The 25,095-nt window shown below is 48.4% G+C and overlaps 1 protein-coding gene across 1 annotated transcript in view; it reads left to right on the top strand.

Moving 5' to 3' along the window:
- The first annotated feature begins 5,397 nt into the window (after window positions 1–5,397).
- Window positions 5,398–25,095, top strand: part of SSUH2 (ssu-2 homolog) — a 31,210-nt gene continuing 11,512 nt past the window's right edge. The window contains exons 1-5 of the mRNA XM_054708153.1: window positions 5,398–5,515; window positions 5,663–5,722; window positions 23,084–23,182; window positions 23,517–23,598; window positions 24,853–24,985. Of these exons, the coding sequence (XP_054564128.1) occupies window positions 5,398–5,515; window positions 5,663–5,722; window positions 23,084–23,182; window positions 23,517–23,598; window positions 24,853–24,985 (492 nt within the window). The remainder of the gene's footprint in view (window positions 5,516–5,662; window positions 5,723–23,083; window positions 23,183–23,516; window positions 23,599–24,852; window positions 24,986–25,095) is intronic.

Genomic DNA, 25,095 nt, shown 5'->3' on the forward strand with positions numbered 1-25,095 from the left:
CACCCAACCACTGAGCCGTGCTGGTTGGGCAAGGCCTGGCTTTTTACTGCGTGATCCTGGGCAAGTCATGTCACCTCTTGGAGCCTTTGAAAACCATCTGTCAAGTGGAGATAATAATAATTGTGATTTGTAAAGTGCAACCCAAGTGTCCGTGGATGGATGAATGGGTAAAGAAAACATGGTCTGAACATATAAAGGAATAGTATTTAGCATGAGAAAGGAAGGAAATTCAAATATATGCTACAATATGAATGAACCTTAAAGACACTGTGCTAAGTGAAAAACACCAGCAACAGAAATGCTGTATGATTCCGCTTCTATTAGGTCCATAGAGTAGGATGATTCATAGAGACAGAAAAAATGGTGGTTGCAGGAGCTTGGTGTTCAATGGGGACAGAGTTTCACCTAGGGGTGAAGAAGAAGTGCTGTAGGTAGATGGTGGTGATGGTTGTACAATGTGGATGTGTGCACTTAACACTGGTTAAGATGGTAAATTATATGTTATATGCATTTTATCACAATGCAAATTTCTTTTTTAAGTGCTATGTAATCACTACCTTCTGCGTGAAAACACAATCTACCTTAACCAGAATTGAGCCTTTCCACATGCCTACATATAGAAATGGCTGAGTCCTGAATAATTTTAAATCCCGGGTGAATTCTTGATGTCGTCAACTTACTAGGTGGTTATGGTGGCACTCTGGGGTCAGAAGGAGAGAGGAGACATGGAGTGGGTGGCATCTGTATTTGAATGTCCTAAGGCTGCTCGAGGTGGAGCTGCCACCAACTGAGATAACACCTGTGCCTGTGAAATGCTTCCAGTTCTCACTGTGCTTATTACTGTTGCCCCGTGAGATTTGTGCCCTTGAGGGAGGAAAATGAGGTCCTTCCCTGTGGGTTGATAGAATGGCCTCCCTAAAGCTCTTAACCCAGCGTTATAATAAATCTTTATCTCGAGCAGAAGAAAGTTCCTCCATAAAAAGGGAAGAAATCCAAGACAGATGGTGGGAAATTGCATTAAACTTTTATTGGATGTATCTTGAAGTGACTTTTGTAAGAAATACAAGGTTAGAATGCTGAGTTGTACCGAGTGGGTTCCTTAAAGCCAGTGTTTCTGGAAGTGTAGACCACCTGAGTTGGTGGGAGTCTCGTAAAAAGAACACACAGTCCAGACTTCCACCTGACACATCCTGAGTCAGGATTTCGGGGGGTGGATGGAGCCTGGGAATTTGTATTATTGACAGACCCCTTGGTGATTCCTATTGACGGAGTGAAAACTAAGAGCCGAGGGCCAGCCCAGTGAATTCATTAGGAAGCCTGGGGCAGACACGGCGGCCATTTGGGTGGCCACCATTTGGTAGGAGAAAAGCCAGCAATGGGGCCAGGGCACGGAGCTGTAGGCACAGGGAGGAAGCCTCCATATTCCAGAACTCCTTGTCTGCCCCACCGTGGCAGCCTTGATCCTCTGCATTGTAAGCACTTGGTTGTGAATTTGTCTCCCACCTAAGACTGGGAGTTCCTTAAGGGCAGGAATTGCCTGGTTTACTTCTCAGGAGGGGCGCACAGTAGGCCCCTGAACCGTTGAGTGGGGATCTGGTGAACTTTCGGGTTACTTAGGCATCAGATTTACTTGCCAGAAACCTCTGTCTCTTAACCAGCCTGGCCTTTTTGCTGGAGTCCAGAGATGATAATTTTTATTTTTTTTAATGCTTTTATTGATTTGAGAGAGAGAGGAAGGGAGAGGGAGAGAGACATCGATAAGAAAGAAATATGGATTGGCTGTCTCCTGCATGCCCCTCACTGGGTATTGAGCCTGCAACCCAGATATGTGCCCTGACCAGGAATCAAACTGGTGACCTTTTGGTGTGTGGGTTGACGCTCAACCACTGAACCACACTAGCTGGGTCAGAGATGGTGGTTTTGAGAAGGCAGATCCATACCCAGAGTGTCCATTTTAGAAGAAAAAAAGTGCTATCCTTCTGTGATGGAAGTGGTTCCATGTAATCTACCTGCCATCAGGTAGTTCCCATTACCTCACAGGATGGTGCCCCAGCAGGACTCAGCTTCTGGCTGGGCACTCAGCAGAGGCCAGGCCAGCCCGGGTGAGCGGAAACACATGCTGCTGAGCCCGTGCATAGCCTCACTGGGCGATGGCAGAAGTGGCCGAGGAGAGAACCTGACGGGGGTGTCCACAGAGTGGGTCATGCCATCAACTCGATTATTAAAATTCTCCTCTGCTCAAGTCACCCTTTGGTGTGTGTTAGCATGGGGCACAAATACCTTCACATTCTTTGCCCATTTAGAGAAATCGACACTTTATCGCTCCCAGATCTTGTTGTCACTAGTTTTCCAGTGATGCCCCTGACCATCCAGCCAGACCACTTTCCCGCAGCTCATGAGTTGGTATAGACTTGTGCCTGTGGCTACTTCTTTTCCCAGGCAAAATGCACAGTCAGGTGCATTTCAAAGTACTTCCCACTGGGCACATTCCCTTCACCTGTCCTTCAGGAGTGTTTTACTTTTGCAGCATCCACTTTTGGGCTTTGAACCAGTTTGCACTGACTCTGAAGCCTCAAACGGTTGATTCTGCGACTACTGCTCGCTTTGTGTAATTGCGAAGCTTCTGCTTTAACGCTCTTCTGAGAGGCCTGGTCCAACGGCAGGAAGCTCTACGCACCGGATACATCTTCTGCTTGGTAAGTGGAAAATGGTCCCCATTCGGACCAGCTCTCAGTACTCGTGCTCATGGGATAGGTGTCCTGAGATTCAATTCTGCCTTCTTCTCCTCCTGACAGCCCTTAAATACCTGCAGGCCCTGCTGAGCCCTCCCTTTAGGCACGTCCCTCAGCAGCATATCCCCCTGCAGTCATGCAGTGTGACTTCTAGACTTCCCTTCCAGAGCCGCACTTGACCCTCACATGTGTCCCGCAACTCAGACACAGCCTCTAGGCTCAGAGACCAAACTCAGAGGTTACATAGACTCTGTAGGTTCTCAGACAGCAACAAATGGGTAGAGTCAGCTCTTAGCAGCTGCCTTCATTGAGCAGATGTTTCAGGAGCACTTGTCATGTGCAGGACATGAGGATGCTGTGAAGGATCATGTCCGTGGACCACTGAGGACCAGTTCGGGAAGAACAGCCCACTTTTTTTTATATCAACAGCAGTGATACAGATGAAGGTGAAGTGCCTGGCACACAGTGGGGCCTCCCTTCCCACACCCCAAGCTCCTTTGACACTAGTGGGAGGTGGGAACCAGAATTTGCCTCAGACAGGCCTGGGTCCTAGGATTAGTGATGCTCGCTCCTGACACCCTGAATACTGGCTGGTGACGGGCACATTATTTTCCCCGAGTCACTCAAGCTGCCGCAGACAGCACTCCTGTCTCAATGCCTAAGCAAGATTAGTTGGTTTGTCCACCTCCCATGCATTTAAAGAGATATTTACTAACCCATTACTATGTCATCTAACTAACCCATTACAGTAGGTCCTCGGGTTACGTCAGAGATCCATTCCTACAGCGCGATGTAACGCGATTTTCGCCGTAAGTCGGAACCCACCTACATAAGCTTCTGCGTCACTCACATGGAGCACACACACAGCAGTAATGAAGTGAAATAGTGAAAAAAAAATTAAAAGAAAGATAATTCCTGACTTTTACTTGTGGTAAATAAATAATAAAAAACATAAAGCACATACATCGAAATGATGGAACTTTTTTTTTAATAAATAAATGGGAGATGGCGACGTAACCAGGAAATGACATACCTCGAGTCTGACATACCTGAGGACTGCCTGTACTAGTGTTTAGCAAGGGGCTGTCCCTCCTTTTGATCTACACTCCCTGGTTCCTGAGATACAACTCATGATTGTCTGCATCTTGCAACCTCAAGATTTCTGGTCCCTTTGATACTCAGCTCTATTTAACATTCTGTTCCTTCTGTTTGTCATTTTTACTGATTTTCTATGATTGTTTTTCAAATGCCATGGAGGGTTTTAGGCAAGTATATATTGCTGCTTAAAAGTATTCAAGATGTAATAGTGATATATTGTTTTAGTTAAGCCACAGGTGGTCGATCTATCTATCAATCATCTATCTATCTTTCTGTCATCTATCTATCTACCCACCTATCTGTAATGTTTTAGCTTAAACACACACACATATGTACACAGACATACACACACACATATTATGTTTAGAGTGAAATATATACACAGCCAGCCACAAACATCCTGTTCCCATGGAGACAGTTCTACAAGGGCTTAAAATCATTGCTTAATGTATATAGGTATCAAAAGACAAATTCATTCCTCAGGATCTTGGTCTTTCTCATGCATATACAATAATGACACTTACATAACTCTCCAGTTTAAGAAATCCAGTGCTCTTACCAACGATAAAAACCTATGTGTGGGCATTGGGCCGTCTGAGAGGATATAAGAAGCATTTGTCAAATATTGCTGCAGCCTTCGTGGCTGTCACCAGCACCCTGCCGGGTGGGCAGTGAGTGATGAGGTGAAGGCAGTGGAGAGACTGAAGGCGCTGTGAGGCGCACCTCGGAGCCGTCTCTGCCTGGTGCGGCCGTGACAGATTAATCAGTGCTTCCCGGGTGAGCGCAGCTGCCGGTGCTCCCGGAGGACTGGCATGCGCATCGCCTTGCCCTGCGGAGCAAGGCTTCCTTGGCCAGAGAGCCCCAGGCCCAGGGGCCAGGGGTCATTGCCAAGGATGCAGCACAGGGGGCGGGGGAGCCAGCACACACGCTTTCACCTCTGCCACCAGGTGACCCGGGCCCAGGTGTCCATTGCTTAGACTCATCTGCAGGAGAGGGCGAGCTTCCAAGGGCTTGAAGGAGTGCCAGGCGCCAAGCAAAAGGCTTGGAAGAGACCTTGAAAAGTGCCACAGATGTTCCCCAGGGGACTCGTGGTGACAGCAGTGGCCCATGTAGCCTGGGTCGGGAGCTGGCTGTGCCCACAATGTGCTGTGTCCTCGCTTCTTCCCCAGTGAGACGATGTGACGCTCAAGACCTGAGAGGCCCCTCCATCTCTTCTCTCCCCTTGGGGAGATACCCCCCTCATGGTTATTACACTTTTCTGCATCCCCCACCCCGACACTCAGAGCCCGCCTCCTACTGTGCAATGCAGCACAGGAGTCAAGGGCTCTGGCTTGAGTCAGGCGCATGAGGTTTGGATTCAGTTCAGATAAACGGGCACCCTAAAAGTGCCCACCTCCTGGGTGGTGAGGACACAGGCGACTAGAGGTGCCCAGCAAGAGGCTGGCACGTAGAAAGCCTGGTGAGTAGGAGCTCCAGGAACCCTGTCAGTGCGTCCAGAGCGGATACTCTGATGGGCTCGGTGCTTCCCCTCCAATGTTTCCCTCTGTTGTATTCAAATCAGGCAACAATGGGCCGCCCGTCCGGGAGAGTAGTCCCTCAGATGCTGGCGGCCAAGCCACTGGAAGGGCAGAAACCTCTTTGGCTGGACATCTGGACCATGGACAGGGATCTGAGTGATGAGGACAGTAAGTACAGCTGGGCGGGTGCGGGCGCACACCTCTGTAGTGGGCACCGGGCCCCAGTGCTGCCTCAGGCTCTGTGTCTGCCCTGCGGAGGGCATCCTTCCCTCCTTCTCCTTCCCTCCCTCCCTCCCTCCTTCCTCCTGTGTGCAGAGCCCATTCCCAGCCTGCAGGCCGGTGTCCGCAAGGGCCCCTGGGCGGTGGAGAAGGATGGTAAAACCCAAGAGGAGAACTTTTCTCCCTAATGACTTAATACATCCAAGTCTTACAGGCTTATCCTTCCTTTCTCTGTCGACAGTCGCCCTCCTCCAGAGCCAAATGTAAGTGTGACTGTCAGGAGTCTTATTTCAATCACAGCTGGGCTCAGCTCTTAGATGAGGTTAATTTAAAAATGTCATGGTCTCCCTCTAGCTCCCGAAACAGCCTGGGTGACCCCTTCCTGTCATTACTGGGACAGAAATACGGTGGAATAGAAGGACTATTTAAAGAGACGATGAAAAAAATGGTATTTTAGGAAAACACGTGCTATGTTTAAAAAATTTTTGATCCTGAATTGGAATGAGGAATGCTGTACAGTATCAGATTGGGAACTGGGAGGCTAGGGTTCAATCCCGACTCTGCTGTGAACTGGCTGTGTGATCGTGGGCCAGTCATTTAAACTCTCTGAGCTGCAATTTTCTTGCCCATGAAGGGAGATTGGGTGAGGAGTTCTTCATTTGAAGACATGAAGGGTTGGGAAAATGGTGTGTGAATGTGCTTTTTTTTTGGAGGTGGGAGTCCACAGACTTCATCTGAATCCCAGCGAGACCTGGGACACTAGTCCATTTTCACAGTTACTGAACTCGGGGACCTCAAAGGTCCTTCGAGGGTCCAACACTCTCTGTTGTCTCTGTTGTTATCTCAAAGCGCTAAGCTTCAGAGCCGAAGTGCAATATAAAATAAACTCATGCTATTCTTAGAGCTCAATTTAAATTTTTCATATTGAAGTGGAAGCTGTATGGAGATATTTTAGCATGTGTTTGAGGAGGACCTAATCTGATATGTTGGAAATTGTGTGTTTTTAGCCTTATTCTAATAAGCTCCTACTAACATTCAAATGCAGTCTTTCCTCGTCAAAGCGCTGCTCATTAGCAGTCTTTCCATTTATATTGGGAGTTTCTGTTAGTAGAAATGGGCTAAGTCAGATCTCAATTCAAATGCAAGCTGGGCCCATTTGTGCTGGGAGATTTTGTTTAAGTCACTTAATCTCTATGGTGTCATCTTGCAGATTTAATCAAGGATTAATTGGCTGTACAGTGCCTAAAACATCACTCAGTCTAGAGCAGGCATGAAGTAAATATTGACTCTAGAAAATTATCAGATTTTACCCTCCAGAGCTTCAAAACTAAACTGTCATTAAGGCGAGATGTTATCACCTGTGATGTTTCTGTTTTGGCGTCACCCTTTTAGTAAGCTAGGTGAGAGTAAGGCGAACGTTTTAGCTCCCTTAACGTTCCAAAACGTCCGAGAGACTCCATTCTGTCATAGGGTCGCCCCCTGTGCGGATTCCTAACCCAGTCAAAGCTCAGGGCAGCACGTAGGGCCTACTGCAAGGCGTGGGGCTGCCCAGAAAACGCTTCAGGAACTGAGTTGACGCACTCTGGAACTAAGTAAAATTTTCTCCAGGTTTCAGACTTACTGATTACTGCAGGACTTCCATAATTTAAATGTCCCGTCTCAGGTGAGAGACGGCTGCCCACTTGGTCCAGTTGGGTGGCCTTGCCCAGTCACTGAAGTGCTGTCCCTGAGTTTTTGAGTCTGACATGTGGGCAGCTTCAGCAAGAGAATATCCTCCTCCGATGACACACTTTGGGACCAAAGGTAGCACAGACGGGGACATTGTGGGATGTGGCACCCACGTGGACGCCACCTTGAAGGCTGTTTAGCACCTCCACTGTCGGATGCTGGGATGCCTCCGACAGCATCGCCAGCTGGAGGCAGCATCCCCCCCACTGACAGGAGCTCCTTCGGTGGTGGGCAGCTGCCCCTCCTACCCTGTCAAAAGTTTTCTTACATTGAGTTGATATCTCTTTCCCTGGAGCTTCTGCCCTTTGGTTTTTTTTCTGCCCCCCAAAGCTCCTCAGAACCTGTCCGTCCTGTGTTTGAAACAAGAACTCTTGAGAGTCTTTTCTTCTCCTGTTTCTTCAGTGGTCTCAGACATAATATGTTTTTAATCATTCTTCTCTTAGAGGGAGACGTCCTCGCTCAGAACTGAAGAGGAACTATCTCCTCCCTTATTCTAAAAACCCTATCTTTTGTAATGTAACTTCTTTCATTGCAGACTGACACCCCTTCCAGAAATGGTAGGTCAGAGCCTCTTTAAGTTCGATGGACTCTTAACTGCAGCCCCTGGTAACTTGAGGAGGACGCTGCCCTGTCCAGGAGTGTAGGACCTCAGTGGCACCTCCTCACTCCTGGACACTGGTCCCTAGGGAGGTGGGGGCAATGATCTGAGGCCACAAAACTATTGCCATTAGTGACTCAGCACTGAAGAGATGGGACTGGCATCTGGACCAGCTCTGGTCCCCGAAGGTTTGTTCACAGAGTGCCCCTCGCCTTGCTCTGAGCTGGAGATTGGATCTGAAGCTGTCACGGTCCCTGGGTGGGAAGGGATGCTGGACTTCTGGGCAGGGGCCCAGCTGCCAAGAGCCTTGGTCACTGACCTTGGGCCTTGGCGTTTCCCACATGTCCCTTAGGATGGAGGCACAGCCTCCAGGGATGCGGGCCTTCCCTGCCAGGCTGGCCCTGGCCTCTCGGGGCCCCTCCGCTCTTTCCTGAGGGCTGCCTTATCTTTGGAAAGCAATTGTGGGTCTGGAAACTACTAGTGGAAAGATACTGTCCCCTTTGGGGAGTAAGAAATAACCCCTTTAATGACGTCATATCATAGCTTAGAGAGGAGCCCAAGAACTCTCCCAAATTTGTTTGCAGATCTCTCTTGTCCACTGCGCTATCTTCTCCTCTCAGCGACCCTCCTCCCTGAGCCCTGGTTTAGGGAAAGGTATCAAGGCCCTAAGTGAGTGAAGTGATTTTTCCTCTAAGACTATACAGCAGGCTAGCTGCTTTGTGCTGTGCTTATGGCTGGGGCAACAAGGATGAATAAAACACTGATCTACCTTCAAGATGTTCAAAGCCTAGTAGGGGAGGCAGACCCCAAGCAGGTATTTTACAAGTAATCCATCTATAAATATAAAAAGCAAGCGGCCCTAATGCCAGCACACCATAACAACCAAACAGCGGGTGGACGGGGCAGCGAGCTACGAGCGGTGGAGGGTTATGAGCGGCGGAGGGCTCCGAGTGGTGGAGGGCGGGACACAATCTACAAGTGGCGATGGGCGGGCGGCCAGCTGAGGCAAGAGGCAATGAGCTACTCATGCACAGATTAGTGCGCAAGGCCCTAGTCTATACTAATAAAAGGGTAATATGCTAATTAGACCGGGAGACCTTTTGGGAGACCTTCTGGATGTTCTTCTGGGCAAAGCCATGGTGGTGGGGCCAAGGCAGAGGTGGTTAGGGGTGATCAGGCCGGCAGGGGAGGGCAGTTGGAGGCAAGCAGGCCAGCAGTGGGGGCAGTTGGGAGCAATCAGTCTGGTAGGGGTGGACAGTTAGGGGTGATCAGGCTGGAAGGGGGGGCAGTTGGGGTTGATCAGGCCAGCAGGCAGGTGAGCGGTTAGCAGCCAGCGGTCCCAGATTGCAAGAGGGATGTCCGACTGCCGGTTTAGGTCTGATCCCTGTGGGTTGGACCTAAACCGGCAGTCGGACATCCCCCGAGGGGTCCCAGATTGGAGAGGGTGCAGGCCGGGCTGAGGGACAACTCTCCCTGCCGCCCCCCCCCCCCACACACGAACTTCATGCACCAGGCCATTAGTATATATATAAAAGGCTAATATGCATAGTGTCCCCTTGGGAGTTTGATTAGGAGACCGGGAGTTTGCTCATTCACTATGATGTGCACTGACCACCAGGGGGCAGCGCAGAACATGGCAGATGACCAGCTGCGGTGGCAGGGGGCTGAGGGAACGAGGGAAGGAGGAGGTGGGGAGGCGGGTAGGTGGGGAGCCTGATCGACCCTGATCACTGCCAGGCCTAGGGACCCTACCTGTGCACAAATTTCATGCACTGGGCCTCTAGTCATTCTTACAAAGCCATTCAGCAAAAGCAATGATAGGGAGTGGATTCTCTTGAAGGCAGTGGAGTTCTGAGATCACAGAGCAGGAGAACCCCACCCAGCCGGCTTTGCAGGAGGGGAGATCTGGGACGAGTTCAGCTGAACCAGGTGATGGGGTGTCATGGGCAGAAGCAGCCAGAGCAAGGGCTGGGAGAAATGGCACAGTGTATGTGTGAGGATGTATGCAAGCCTCAGTGTCGTGAAGTGACAGGCCCCCTCTAGAAGGGACAGGCAGCTCTTAGAAAGCCCGGCCCTCACGAGGGCCTCTCTGGGCGTGATGGCACCTTCCACAGCGCATGGGTTTTCCATCTCACTTAGTGGAGCTGTGTGGTGGCGTTTGCTGTATTCTTCCCTGGCACAGAGGGGCTACTAACTCCAGGGAAACTCCTTCCAGGTCTTCTTTCCCCTTTTCTCTTGATGTCGGTCTCACTCACATAACATTTTCTCAATGTTCCCCACCCCAAAGCTCCTACACTTCTCTCTCAAGCCTCAAGCAGGCTTGTCTCTCTCACTCCCCCTTTCTGTTCTGTTCTGCATTCCTACCCCTTCCCGCTCCTCAGGGAGCTGTCTTCCCTCCTCTCACCCTGCTCTGGACAGCATAGGAAGAGTTTCTCGTCATCATGTGAGCAGAGAGAACCTTTTCTCCCCACATGTAATGCAGGGCCTTATCTGACAGGTTCAGGAGCCTGGACATCAGCTGCGGGTAGAAGTGAGCCACTGCAGTGTGTAAGAGAGGGCATGGCCTGGTCAGCTTTCTGATCTTGCTATGAAGGCCTTTAATTAGTGTAACCAATTATTTGTTTGTTTGTTCTTTTTTAAAAGAATAGTTTATTGATTTTCAGAGAGGAAGGGAGAGAGAGAGAGAAAAATATCAATGTGAAAGTGCAACATGGATCGGCTGCCTCCTGCACGCCCCCCACCAGGAATGGAGCCCGCAACCCGTGCATGTGTCCTGACCAGGAATCAAACCAGCAACCTCCTGGTGCATGGGATGACACCCAACCAACTGAGCCACACCGGCCAGGGCTGCTTGTTCTTTTAGACAAAACAGGATTTCTTTCTTTTCTTTATCTTATAATCACCTGAACCTCCTTATCTTTCTCTTTTATTTTATTCTAAATTGTAGTAAAATACATGTAACATAACATTTGCCATCTTAACCATTTCTAAGTGTGCAGCTCAGTGGCCTTCAGCGCCTTCACATTGTTATGCAACCATCACCTCCATCCATCTCCAGAATGTTTTCATTTTCCCAACTGAAACTGTCCCCATCAAATGAGAACGCCCCATTCTTCCCACCCACCCCTGGAAAACACCATCCTTCTTTCTGTCTCTGTGAATTTGACCACTTGACTCTCTCTTGCAGCATCTTAAGTATAATTTAAATCATGAGACATATATGTCCATCAACGGTATGCAAGAAGCAGGGAAGGGGGGTTCCCTGTCTAAAAGGGGCTCTCAGACCTGCTGAAGGAGATAGTGTATAAAACAAGCTAAAGCAAGACAGCAGCGGGGAGCCGTTTGAGAAGAGAAGTGGCATGATTTCAGGGCTTGTGAGGTGATGAATCTGGAATTGGGCAGAAGACATGGGCTCTGTTTATCCTTCTGACATAAGGGGGTTGGCAGTTTAAAAGAGCACTTAAGAGGCTATCCATGAATTATTCCTTTCTCTGCAAGGAAAATTCCTCTTTGTACGAACAGAAAGCAGCTGGAGGCTGGTGAGCAGAAACGCTGTCTTGGTAACACTTTGCCAAGCTTTCTCTGCAGCTGCTTGATGCCATTCCATGGAGCGATAGGGCGTTCAGCTAAGTGGGAAGGGCGTTGGGGCTTGGAGTCAGGACCTGAGTTCTAAGTACTGCTTCTGTGTCTGCTGTGAATCTCTGAGCTCATCGTCCCAAATCACATCTCTGAGCCTCATCTTGTTCTGTTGCAGACTGGGGAAAACAGTGGTTGTTGTGAAGCGCAAAAGAGATCATGCCTGCGCCATCCCCTGGGGGGGCAGAGGCCACAATGCGTGTGTAAGGGTGGGGCGGCCCAGCTGGACAGCTGCCCTGGGACTCAGCCCCCGCACCATGGAGACAGTGAAGGGCCCGATGGCCCCCTCTGGGGTGCCCTACGCTGGGTGTCACACAATGCCCTGTGACGTCCGCGTTCCTGTTGTGCCCGATGAGATCTGCACAGGAAATGACGCATCCGCCCGTAGTTCAGCCTGGAGTCCTTTATTTTTGTCCATAACATAATGGTGAGATTAATTTAGCGCTGACGATTGATGACTGCCCTGGGAGGTCAGGGTGGCTCCCCGTGATGGATGGAGCTCTGGCTTTCCCACCTCTCATTCTTCCCCTCTTCCTGCCCCTTTGTTTGGTTTGCAGCAGGACATAGCAGCCACACGGCATTTCCCTGTCTCCTCGTGAAGGACAGTATTGATGCCCTAGCTGACCCGAGACTTCTGGGTGGGTGGCGGCCACTGCTTTCTTTCCATGCTTGACATTTCCACTGTTCCCTGGCTTAAAGGAACACAAAGAGAGAGGAAGACCTGGCCTTCTCAGGTCCATGGCATTGACTGAGCATTTATTAATGCCAGGCTCAGGGCTGCGTTCGCATTCTCATTAGATGGGCACTAGCGTCCACTCGGTTTCACACCTGCAGAGTTGAGTTCTGCACGGGTGTGTGGCTGGCACAGGCTCATGTATTACATGGCTCAGCTCCAGGGGATCAGGGCCCAGGTTCCTACCACCGAGACTCAGGGATTCCGAGTCCGGTCACCCTGGCCTCAGTCCAACCCTGACCTTCATCTTCACTTCGGATAACTGGAACCGCGATGGACGTGCACGGGCCCTGGTCCCAGAAAGTTCAAATTCCAGCCTCCACCTTCCCCTCAAACCCATCCTCACAGGTGACTGTTTAGGTCAGGGTGGGTGGGCAAAATACGGCTCAAGGGCCAAATCTGACCCACGGCCTGTTTTTGCAAAGCTTTATTGGAACAAAGCCACTCTCATTCAATTGTGTAGCCTCTGCGGCTGCTTTTAGGCCACAATAACGGAGGTGGGTGATTGAGAAAGACCACTTGGCCCACAAAGTCTACAATACTTACCACCTGCCTATTTATAGGAAATGTTTGTGGGTCCCTGGGTCTCTGGTGGCTAAAATAGCTCAGGATGCTAATAAACACATTAGAAACAAAATATAGGGAACCAAGGTATAAATAATTCCATATTGTCACATCAGGGACATCAGTACCCATGGGCAGGCCTCCGTATGAAGCTTTGGGACGATGGCACTTTGCACCACACCCACATCCATCCTGGCCTCTCACCTGTTTCATTTGTTTACAGATGTTTCCCTGCAAAAAAGGCCCTCTCTACATCTGCAAACATCCTTCTGTTTCAGCTTCTTTGTAAGTTTCCTGCAAGGAGATACATTACAGTCAAAAGAGGAAATGTAAGTGGGTTACACATACAGATGCATATGTGTTTGAGGACAAAGACCTTTCTAATTTGGGGGGAGGAGTAGAACGGGGCTGTTCACTGGTCATGTGTTTCAGCATTTCAGGCTTTCTCACCACCTCCACCTCCACTTCCAGACAAACGAGGCTGCTCCAATTTAGAACAAGATCTACTTATTCTTCTGGCCTCTGTTTTTTATTAAACTCAAAAGGACAGTTTTAGTTTGTGGAGGTCAAGAGCTATAGGCTTTAAAGAGCTGCCAGGAAGGAAGGAAGGAAGGAAGGAAGGAAGGAAGGAAGGAAGGAAGGAAGGAGAAAGGAAGGAAGGAAGGAAGGAAGGAAGGAAGGAAGGAAGGAAGGAAGGAAGAAAGAAAGGAAGAAAGGAAGGAAGGAAGGAAAGAAGAAAAAGAAAGAAAGAAAGAAAGAGAAAGAAAGAGGAAAGAAAGAAAAAGAAAGAAAGAAAGAAAGAAAGAAAGAAAGGAAGGAAGGAAGGAAAGGAAGAAAGAAGAAAGAAAGAAAAGAAAGAAAAGAAAGAAAGAAAAAAGAAAGGCAGGCCTGGGTGGCAGGTGGATCAGCTGGAAGTTTGACCTGAGTGTGCTCCAGGGACTTAACGCAGAGAATCACCGTCCACTGACCATTTTTATCAGTTCACCCTCTAGGGCCAACTTCCTGTGATTAGCTGGACAGCTAGGAAGAGAGTGGAGGAATTCTGGTCCCTCAGCAGGGGGCTTCAGGGAACAGGTTTGAGGGGTGACACTGGATCAACTGGAGCCTCTACCCTGCTCTCACTCCACCACTGTGCACCCTAGGATTCTGGACTAATCTCTGAGCCACAGACTCCTCATGTCGAGTGGAGTTAGAAGTTCTGCCTTCCAGATCTCCAGTGGAGGGTGGGGTGGAGCAACAAGTGTGTGGGGAGGTGCTTCATGAGTTCTGAGTTTCCAGGGACCAGTTCTTATATTATGCTTTCCTGCTTGGAGGCTCAGGCCATGTGTCTCTATGTCATAGTCTGATAGATCAAGATGAGGTTTTTCAAATGTTCTTAATTCCATGTTATTTTGCATTAGTTTAGAGTTTATAGCATAGGGGTTATGTGGTAGGCAATTAGAAAGACATGGGCAGAACAGGGATGATGGGCCAGGTACAGAAGGTCACCAGGACGGAAAGCCCTGGGTGCCTAGCAATGGGCAAAACTGGGAAAACAAGGGCCTCGCCCCCAGGGTGGCCTTTCCTAGCATATCATTCAGTGGTCATGCGGTTTAGACCCCCTGATCTTTCATGTCACTGGTCATGCGGTTCGGACTTTCTGCTGACCTTCTCTCCTCCCCCCCTGCCCTAACCCCCCCCCCGCCCCCCACATGTTGCTAGTCATGCAGGCTAGACCCTCATAGAGAAAAATTCAGACTTGTGAATAACTTTTGTGAGTTTATTTGAGCCAAACTGTCACAATTGCTGGGAAGCAAAATATCAACAGATTGAGATAATGCTCCAGAGAGAATGGTTGATACATTACAGTCAAAAGAGGATATGTAAGTGGGTTACATGAAATCCAATGGTGATAGATTAGGGAGGTGGGAGACAGTGGGGAAAACCACTGGGATTGGATAAGAAGTAAAATGATAGACATGTACTTCTTTTACTTAGGTGGGTGCAGGATAGTTAACAGTCAACTATTAATTTGATAACAATGAGGGGATTTGTGGTTTCTGCAGAGCGGTGCCTGAGCTTTCTTTGAGGGGTCTGGAAAAAGGAAAATTACTTTGATATTCCAAAGATATCATAGATGCAAAAAGACAATAGGCTCAATTTAGGTAAAGATTGACCTTTGCCCTAGCCTAGGACATAACTGCCAACCATAAACTGGTTTTAGTTTATAAAGTTTTAATTTCAGACTATACTTTGAGGTTATTTTAGGTCTCTGAGTTTGCAAGGCCACCACACAGGCCTCCCCAGAGCTTGTCAGGTATAGTATGTGCCCCCTTTTTGACCACATGTCCCCCTTTTGGTCATAAATCAATCTAAAGGATTCATTGATGACCAGCCTTTTGATTGGATAATGAGATCCCAAGGTGCTAGGAAGGCTCATCCCTAGGATGTCTCAGTGTCAGCATTTGTCTTGCTGAATAGGGTGGACCATTGGGAATGGGCCATAACCTTAGATGTCATTCAAGGTCGAATTATTATTATTATTCAAAATAAAAAGGCAGGTGAACGGGAGGCAGTCAGATCCTATATGTCCTTGTTAAAAAATATTCTGGATCATTTCTAATATTTTAGCTACTATGATCTGAATCTTTTTTTCTGCTTAAGTTTTGTTTTTCTGCATCTAGTATAACATTTACATACCAGGAAACAAAAGCAACAGTATTAAACCAGTAACACTGATTAGGAACAGAAAATGTCTAATACTAGACCAGGAAGAGTCTGAGGGGTACAGGCATCTCAGCCAACCAAAAAATCCTTTACATGTATTATCATAATTTTTTATTAAGCTAATTATGTTTTCCTCCTTCATTCACTGTCACTTGTACCTTATGATTTGTTTGGCCAGATGAATTAAGACTCTTTACTATTTCATCATCTAAAAGCTCTAATTTTTCTTCTGATTGGTTAGTCTCCATAGAAATGACTTCATGGGGAGGATTAAGTTCAATTTCCCAATACATTGGATTTTCAGTATCAATATTATCATAGGTTTTATTAACCTCAGGCAAAGTTATATAGCCTATAATTTCAGTATTATACCATATTCCAGTAGTATTTAATGTAAACTGGGTGTTATTACAATAGAAATCGCTTAGTATTTTCTAACCCTTCCCAACAAAAATGCCCCTTTCCCATATGCCATATATTATTATTTGTTGGGGCAGATACAGTAGGCCGGGACTGGGTGAATCCAGTATTCCACATAGATTGGGGGCATAACCATTCACCTTTTTAATTTTCACAATCAGATTGTGAGATAGGTTCCCATTATTTTTTTTTTTTAATATGGCCCATCTACTTCTCATTGGGAGTATTCTAGTGTTATTGAAGATGGTCCCTATGCCAGCCAGTTGAACTCCTGAGAATTTAAGCTTAGGATCTGAGGTGCCTGGGTTTTTAAGATATACCCAAGTAGATCGCATTTCCCATCCAAAGTTTTCCAAAATCCAGAAGAACTGTATGAGTCTCATATGTGTCTGGCTGGGCTTCTGTACCCATTATTGTTGGCCATTGTTTCATAGCTACTTCAGATTCCATTTGCATTGGCATAGACAATAGGTTTTGTTGAGTTAGGATATAGGCATGTTCTCATTGTTGGGTTTGTGCATGAGTTTTTATAGTCTGTCCTATCCATGGAGCTAAGGCTTTATTGTCCTTTCCATGCTGCTTCCCACCCTTTTCCTTCTTCTTGAAACAGCATTCCCTCCATATGACCTATTTTAGGTAGAGTATTTTTCTAATGAATGACGTTCTTCATTAGCTGCAAGTTCAGCTTGTCCCAGAATACCAAGGCCAGCTCCTATTCCTCCAAGTATTCCCCTTTTATTTCCTTTAGAGGGCCAATGTTGTTGGATCCACCAGGAATGTTGTTGCCATTGGGTAACTATGGATTGGGAGCAGTTGGGGTATACTGACTGGACCCCAAAATGTTGAGTTTCCCATGCTATAGTTAAGTGGGTAAGGTAACTCCAAAATGAGCTAGAGTTTGAGTATTCCATTGAGCTTCCCACAAGCATCCAAGAGTAGTTACAGACATATTTACCTACCAAGTAATCCTCATAATTTTTGAAATGGGGACCTATTGATTTTTTTCTGATTTCATGGACATCCAGCAACAAAAGCATGGCTGGTGAGTCTAAGGACAAGATATTCTATGACAGGGCAGGTCACTGAAAGCTTTTTTCCATCACATCCAAGTGTTTTTCTTAGCTTTTCATCATCCATTCCTATAGGTATACAATACCGATAGATTAGATCCATATATAATTCTACCAGGGGAATTATCAGGGAGGTATTCTTGGAGGTATTTGCCCAAGTTGGGTCCTTTATAATAGATATATCCAGAAAAAATGTACCAATGCTTATATTTATAGGAGAAGACCTGTGTGTGGCCAACAAAGTGTTAACTTCATTATCATAACTGATAATCAGAATATCATTGTCTAGTAGGTAGGAAAGATTAGCAGGTACCCAAGTTAAATTTTTCATGTCTAATAAGGGAAAGGGTCTAGGGAGACAGATATTGTTTCCACTAGGAAACAATAAGGAGGATAATAACAATATAAAAATCATTTTATGTACATTAATCAATAACAATTAGGTGATATAAGAACAAGGTTTGAACAGTGTCTATTTGTGAGCATTCAGGCCTACTTGACATCTTGTGGTAGCTGTCTGCCTCTGTGGTCGGCTTCTCATCCTTGAAAAGTCTTTGTCAGGGATGATGAAAGGCTTCTGAAATTTGGCTAGTTGAATTTTGATTGTACCATTGGTACATTCCACAAGTCCTGAAGACTGGCGGTGATAGACATAATGAAAATGCTGTGGTATAGGCCAAATGTTACAGATGATTTTATTTGTTCTGTGAACTGAGTCCCTTGGTCACTATGTAATTCAGAGGGAATTCCCCAATTGGGAATTATATTTCCTAATAACAATTTACCAACTTTTAAGGCTGTTGCTCTCCTGCAAGGGAAGGCCTCAGCCCAGTGAGAAAACATACAAATCATAACAAATATATATTTGTATCCCTGAAATGGTGGCATTTGGATAAAATCCAATTACCATACTTCAGATGGACCCAAAGGAAGTGGGAAATGTCCTTGGGATCCCTGGAGTGGTTTTCCTGGGTTATTTTGGACAGAGAACATCTGCTGTACACATTATGAGCTACAGCAGGAGAAGGATTTCAGTAATATTGTTTCCTCCCTGGGATAATCTTTTCAGGACCCCCATGTGTTAGCTCATGTACATGCTGAAGTATAGGGAGTTGGGCCCCTATAGGTAAAATAGGTTTCTGATTGGGTCCAAGCCATATCTGTCTTTCTGGGTCAAAGGTTCCCCCTTTTTGTTGCCATGTTCCCTTTTCTTCCTCTGTAGCTATCTGTTGATAGTGGAAAAGATAATCTTTTATTGATTTAATAGAAAGCAAGGAACATTCTGGGGCCTGGATAACTTGACTGTTCAATGCTGCCTGCTAAGTTGCAGCACCAGTGGAATGATTTCCTTTTGCTCATGGTGGTAGCTTTAGAATGCCCTGGGGTTTTGATAATTGCCAATTGTTTTGGTTGCTGAATGGCATCTATAAATTCCGCAACCAGTTTTCCATTTTTAAAAAATGTACCTTTGTTGTTGAAAGTATTACAGATGTCCCCACTCCCATGAACGCCCCTCCACCCACTTTCCATTTTTATGGGCTTTCCTGAGGAGGTTAAGAAGCCTCACTGCTTCCATAACATTCCAGAGTCCTGAGCTACATCAAATGCATAGCGACTATCAGTGTCAATATCGGCTGCTTGATCTTTGGCCAATTGACAAGCCCAAGTTAGAGCAGTTAATTCGGCTTGCTGGACAGATCTTATTTCAGGTAGATAAGAACTTTCAATTATATCCACTGTGAAAGTTATTGCATATCCAACTCGGAAATGTCCCTGTTCATCCTTCAGATAAGATCTATCTGTGAACCAAATTAAGTCAGCATTGTCATTAGGAGTTTCTTGTAAATCATTCCTAGGAGCAAGAAGGTGTAAGTAAGCAAAACACAACTGTAGGTATTTTCATCCTGTAAAGAGGGTAATAAAGCTGCAGAATTAAGATGATTACACTGAGTTAAAGTAAGATTAGGTGCAGAGAGCAGGAGCATTTCATAAGAAGCCAGTCAACTGATAGAGAAGTGTTGAGTGTGATGAGAGTTCAGCAAAGATTCAACAGAACGAGGAACATAAATAGTTAAAGGAGAGCCCATGACCGTCTCTTCTGTCTGTTTATAGAACATGGCTGTAGTAGGGATCACCCTCATACAGGGAGGGAGCCCTTTTGCTACTCAGTCTAGTTGCTGACTGTAATATCCTATAGGTCTATGATGAGCTCCATGTTTCTGAGTTAGAACTCGTAAGGCATTTCCTTTACTTTCATGTGTGAAAAGGAAGAAGGGAGGTTTATAACTTGGATGTCCCAGAGCAGGAGCTTTAGACAGTACTTCCTTTAGAGCAGGGGTGGGGAACGTTTTTTCTGCCAAGAGCCATTTGGATATTTATAACATCACTAGAGGCCCGGTGCATGAAATTCGTGCACAGGGGAGGGGGATATTCCTCAGCCCAGCCTGCACCCTCTCCAATCTGGGATCCCTGAAGGGATGTCCAACTGCCCGTTTAGGCCTGATCCCTCCTAAACGGGCAGTCGGACATCCCTCTCACAATCCAGGAATGCTGGCTCCCAACTGCTCACCTGCCTGCCTTCCTGATTGCCCCTAACCGCTTCTGCCTGCCAGCCTGATCACTCCCTAACCACTCCCCTGCCAGCTTGATTGATGCCTAACTGCTCCCCTGCCAGCCCAATTGCCCCTAACTGCCCTCCCCTGCCAGCCTGGTCACCCCTAACTGCCCTCCCCTGCAGGCCTGCTCACCCCTAACTGCCCTCCCTTGCAGGCCTGTTTCTTCCCAACTACCCTCCCCTGCTGGCCATCTTGTGGCAGCCATCTTGTGTCCACATGAGGACAGCCATCTTTGACCACATGGGGGCAGCCATCTTGTGTGTTGGAGTGACAGTCAATTTGCATATTACTCTTTTATTAGATAGGAGGATAGAGGCCTGGTGCATGGGTGGGGGCTGGCTGGTTTGCCCTGAAGGGTGTCTGGATCAGGGTGGGGGTTCCCTTGGGGTGTGGGGCGGCCTGGGCGAGGGGCCTGTGGTGGTTTGCAGGTCGGTCATGCCCCCCTGCGACCCAAGCATAGGCTGGAAGCAGGTATCTGGGATTTATTTATCTTCTATAATTGAAACTTTGTAGCCTTGAGCAGAGGCCAGGGCAGGCCAGGGCCGGGGAAGCTTGGCTTCCTTCATCACCAGGGGCAAACCAAGCCTCCTGCTTGCTCCAGCTCCGTGGCCGCCGCCATCTTGGTTGAGTTAATTTGCATACTCGCTCCTGATTGGCTGGTGGGCGTGGCTTGTGGTTGTAGTGGAGGTGCAGTCAATTTGCATGTTTCTCTTTTATTATATAGGGTTCTTGGGTCATACAAAATTATCAACTTAAAAATTAGCCTGCTCTATTTGGTCAGACATTTAATTAACTCATCCCTAATGCCTTGGCAGAGCCATATCAAATGATTCCTTGGGCCTTATATGGCTCACAGGCAGGACATTCCTCATCCTTGCTTTACAGCAAGCATGTCAAACTCAAAGACTAACACGGGGAAAATAAACGAGGCATGCGGCCCATGGGCCGTGAGTTTGACATGCTTGCTTTAGAGCCTCTAGCTTATTTCCATTTGCAGTTCCATTAGGTTGGATCAGGTTGATCTGACTTCACTAGGGCATATAGAGGCTGGGCTATTAATGAAAAGTTTGGAACCCAGTTTCAACAATATCCAGTCCAACCCAGAAGTCCATCTAAGCTGCTTTCTTATTTTTGGAAGAGGGAAAGATAGGACTCCTCTATGTCTCTCAGGGTTAATCAGTAGCCATCTTTAGATATGAGATGGCCAAGGTATTTTACTTGAGGTAAGCAAAGTTGAAGCTTATCCTTTGAGACCTTATGTCCTTTCACAGCTAGCTGCTGCAGTAGGTAAATTTATGTCCTATAGCATAAAAGTAAATCACCCACATACTAGATTAGAGTGGAATCTCTAGGAAATTTAACATCATTTAAACAGCTTTTAATATGTGGAAGAAATAGGTGGGACTTTCTGTGCATTGCTCGGGCATTACAGTCCAAGTAAATTGTCAATCTTCCCAGGATAAGGCAAAGAGATATTGACTGTCTTTTTCTACTGGAATGCTGATAAAGGCACTACATAAATCTATTACTGAAAAATATTGGCAGTCCATAGGAATGGTTGATAATAAAGTATGTGGATTTGGAATCACAGGATGTCTGGGAATAACTACCCCATCTTTTCCATTTGGTTTCTTTACTGGAAGGATAGGAGAATTACAGGGGCTTGTACAGGGAATTATAAGTTCCCCTTTTAAGTAATCTTACATAATGGGCTTAATTCCAGCTAGTGCATCTTACCCTCTCATCTTTGTTATCCAGTCCCCCAAATCCCCTGCTCTCTGGCAACCATTGTTTGTTCTCTGTGTCTATGAGTCTGTTTCAATTTTGTTTATTGATTTTGTTCTTTAGATTCCACATATAAGCAAAATCAGCAGATTTATAATGAGCGATTCTCCTATAGGTTCTGCCTTGTAAAAGTGCTTGGAAAGAACATGGGCTTTGGAGACCAATGGACCATGGTCTTAATGCAGCTCCATCACTACTGGCTGTGTGATCTTGGGCGAGTCACCACCTTTCTGAGCCTCTGTGTTCTCATTGGTAGAACAGGATGGGAGTGGTCTGTCATTTGGGGTCATGCAACAAGCACACAACCAAGATGGCACTAGATGTGCCAGAGGTCCTTCGGGGACACCTGTGAAGGGAAAAGGGGAGAGGGAGCAGACGGAGGCAGGGACAGCCTTCAGACCTCAGGGCAGGTCAGACGTGTAAGAGGAGAGTGGGAAGAAGGAGCATGAGCAGAAGGAGCCTCGGAACATGGTGTGGGCCCAGCTTACATGACAGCTCAGGGCTCTTTGCCCATGTCTGTGGGGAGTCCCAGAGCAAAGACTGTCCATCATGGGAAGCTGTGTAACAAGCACATTGACCGGGGGGCTTAAACAACAAACATTTAGTCCTTTTAGTTCTGGATGCTGGGAAGACCAAGATCAAGGTCCTGGCAGATCTGGCGTCTGGTGAGGACTCACTTCTGGCTTGTAGACAGCTGCCTTCTCTCTAAATGCTCATGTGCCAGACAGAGAACACCCTCATTTCTTTCTCTTTTTGTAAGGACACTAGTCCCATCATGGGGGCTCTGCCCTCATGACCTCATCTAGAAGTAACCACCTCCCATAGGCCCATCTGCAGATACCCTTCCACTGGGCAGTTAGGGTTTCAACATAGGAGTTGGTGGGAGTTGTGGGGAGTGACACAGCCATGTAGTCCAAACAGGTCACTCAGTGGTATTTAGTGGGCAGCTTGGTCGGGCCTGGACAGTCCCAGATGGCTTCACTCATTTGCCTGGTGGCTTGGCTGGGGTGGCTGGAAGGCTGGGCTCCGCTGGGCCCTCCCCATTTATTCTTAGGGCATCTCCACGTGGTCTGACTGGTAGGATGGTCTGATTTCTTACATGACAGCCCAGGGCTCAAGAGGGAATGCTCCTAGAGGCCAGAAGTAGACATTGCAGTCACTTCATCGCTTCCCTTGTGCTCCTTTGGTCTTGAACTGGCCCAGGTTCAAGGGGAGGAGACATATACCCATGTTTCAAAGAGGGGGGGGGGGGGCCCTTAAGGAAGTGTGACCATCTGTAACTCAGTATCTGTCTCCAGGGTGGTGGCCTATGACAGTGTTTATGAAACACCCGTCATGGTGACGCACAGAGCAGGTGGCCATCAACCAGGAGCTGCCATTCTCTAGGTTTTCCCATCCTTATTATTACTGCTGCGGCCACCCCGCCCCCACGCATCCCTCTCACCCTGCAGATGGGTTCTGCCTCCTGAGGGTGCCAGAGTGAGCCAGGCTTGATTAAGGTGAGGCTTTTAGTAAGGTGCCTGCCCTCACTTGTCGGCTTCCTGTGAAGTCACTGGGAACCCTGACCCTTCCAGAGCCATCACACAGGATCACAGGTGGTGAACCTCTCCATCACCCTTGCCCCTCCCTCCCTGAGGCTCGGGACCACCCATCTCTCTGCAGGTGTGGCCGACCTCAGCTTCGAGGCCGAGAGCCCTCTGGTGCCCCCAGTCGAACTCCTGGAGAGGCTGCCCAGCTATGACTGCCTTTTTCAAGGAGGCGGTAAGTCTGTGGGGTCTTGGTTCCTACGCCCTCTTCCTGGGGCTTCTGCTGGTTGGGGGGACATCTCTGGGACAGACCAGTGCTGGGATAGCTCCCCTTTCCTCTGGGGGCCTGGGAAGGCCCTTGTCACTGTTGGGAGGGAATGCGAGGACATGGGCATAAGCCCTGTGTCCACGAGCATCCCATGACCATGACCCTTTAAGACAGAATGATCCTGATCTGGGACCCGTCATTCTTTTCTTCATCTGCTCCCCCTCACATTCGCCCGTCTTTCCTGCTTTCACCACAGGTGTCTGTTCCTTTGAGCGAGCCCTGACTCCTCTCTCTCTTCCAGGACAGCAGATCTTCTTCCCGCCTTTGGAGGCCCCGCGGAGACCCCAGGAACAAACATGCTGGTCCTCCTTCCTGGAACACAGGTGAGCTGCAGGTGTGACCTGGTGACCCTTCCAGAGCCATCACACAGGATCACGGGTGGTGAACCTCTCCATCACCCTTGCCCCCAAGAGCCCCCCTGGGAGGGGTCTCAGGGGCCACAGATCTCAACCCCAACAGTCCATCAGGATCCAGGGATGGGCCCTGGGAATCTGTATCTTACCGTGCTCTGCAGGCTGTTTGGCTACCAAACCAGAGTTGAAAACCATAGTTGCAAACTATGGCCCTGGGGCCAAACCCAGCCCACCGCCTGTTTTTGTGAATCGAGTTTTATTAGAACACAGCCCTCTCCTGTTTTACTTGCTGCGTTCCCACTGCAACAGCAGAGGTGAGTGGTTGAAACTCAGACTAGATGGCCCACAAAGCCTGAAATATTTACTCTCTGGCCCTTTGCAGAAAAGCCAGCTGCTCCCTGGAGAGGCCCACACCCTCCTTGTTTTGCGAGGACTGGGGCAGAGTTCCAAGGTTACGGCCAACTTTGTGCCCAGAGAGGGGGGAGCCTGGAGTGCTTCCCCTCGGCCACCTCTCCTCCCTGTTGGGAGGGGATGGAAGGACATGGGGCATAAGCCTTGCAGCCTCCCGCAGGCAGCCAGGGCCTGGGGCTGGAGGCGCAATGCGCATGAGAGGGGCCGACCACTGGAGCTGGGCTGCTGTGGAGACACGTATGAAGATGTGAGCGGGGAGGAAGGAGGAGAGGTTGGGCAGCAGGGCTTCTGGAGGAGGGGACCTGGCAGCTGGGCCTCAGCAAAGAGTTTTGCAGCAGGAGGGGGAGGTGTCCAGAGAGCAGGCCGAGGAGGGTCTGCCTTCCCCTGGCCACGCTCTGGTCCAGCTCATGGTGAGTCACGAGCTGTGGGCGCTGTTTCTGGCTGGTTCCTGGCTGTGACCCTCCCGTGAAGGGGCTCACAGCTCCTCTGGCTGAGGCGAAGCTCCTGAGGGCAGGGACTCACGAGCCCCACCTCCTTAGCTGTGATGCCTTCTCTGGCTGTCCATTCCCTCATCTCAAAATGTCATAATTCATCTTTAAGTATCTTTTTTATTTTTATTTCTGAGATTCTATCAACCGACTCCTGAGCTCACACTTCAGCTAACTCAGTGTTACTGTCCTTGTCCCACCCGGGCATCGGTTCCCACGGACCCCTTTGCTGACACACCTCCATCGCGGGACTCCTGCGTGCTTTCCCCCCCTGGGGCCAGTGAGGGCCCTCCCCGGACCCCCTGCCTCTCTGCTCTGTCCCCAGCAGAGTCCCTGTGGTGACAGAGGAGGTGGCGCGTGAAGCCCTCCTCAGCTTCGTGAGCTCCAAATGCTGCTATGGCCGCTCAGCTGCCAGGGACCTGGTCATCCAGCAGATGAAGCAACAGATGCTGTGCCGGGTAAGGGGCGAGTCTGGGGGCCGTGTGCAGGGTAAGGGGCCGGCCTGGCAGGGACTGGTTAGAGCAGGGATCTGGGGAGAGAGGCCTCTGCGTAGCTGTGTGGCCTTGGG

The sequence above is a fragment of the Eptesicus fuscus genome, chromosome 18 (assembly GCF_027574615.1).
Source record: "Eptesicus fuscus isolate TK198812 chromosome 18, DD_ASM_mEF_20220401, whole genome shotgun sequence".
NCBI lineage: Eukaryota > Metazoa > Chordata > Mammalia > Chiroptera > Vespertilionidae > Eptesicus > Eptesicus fuscus.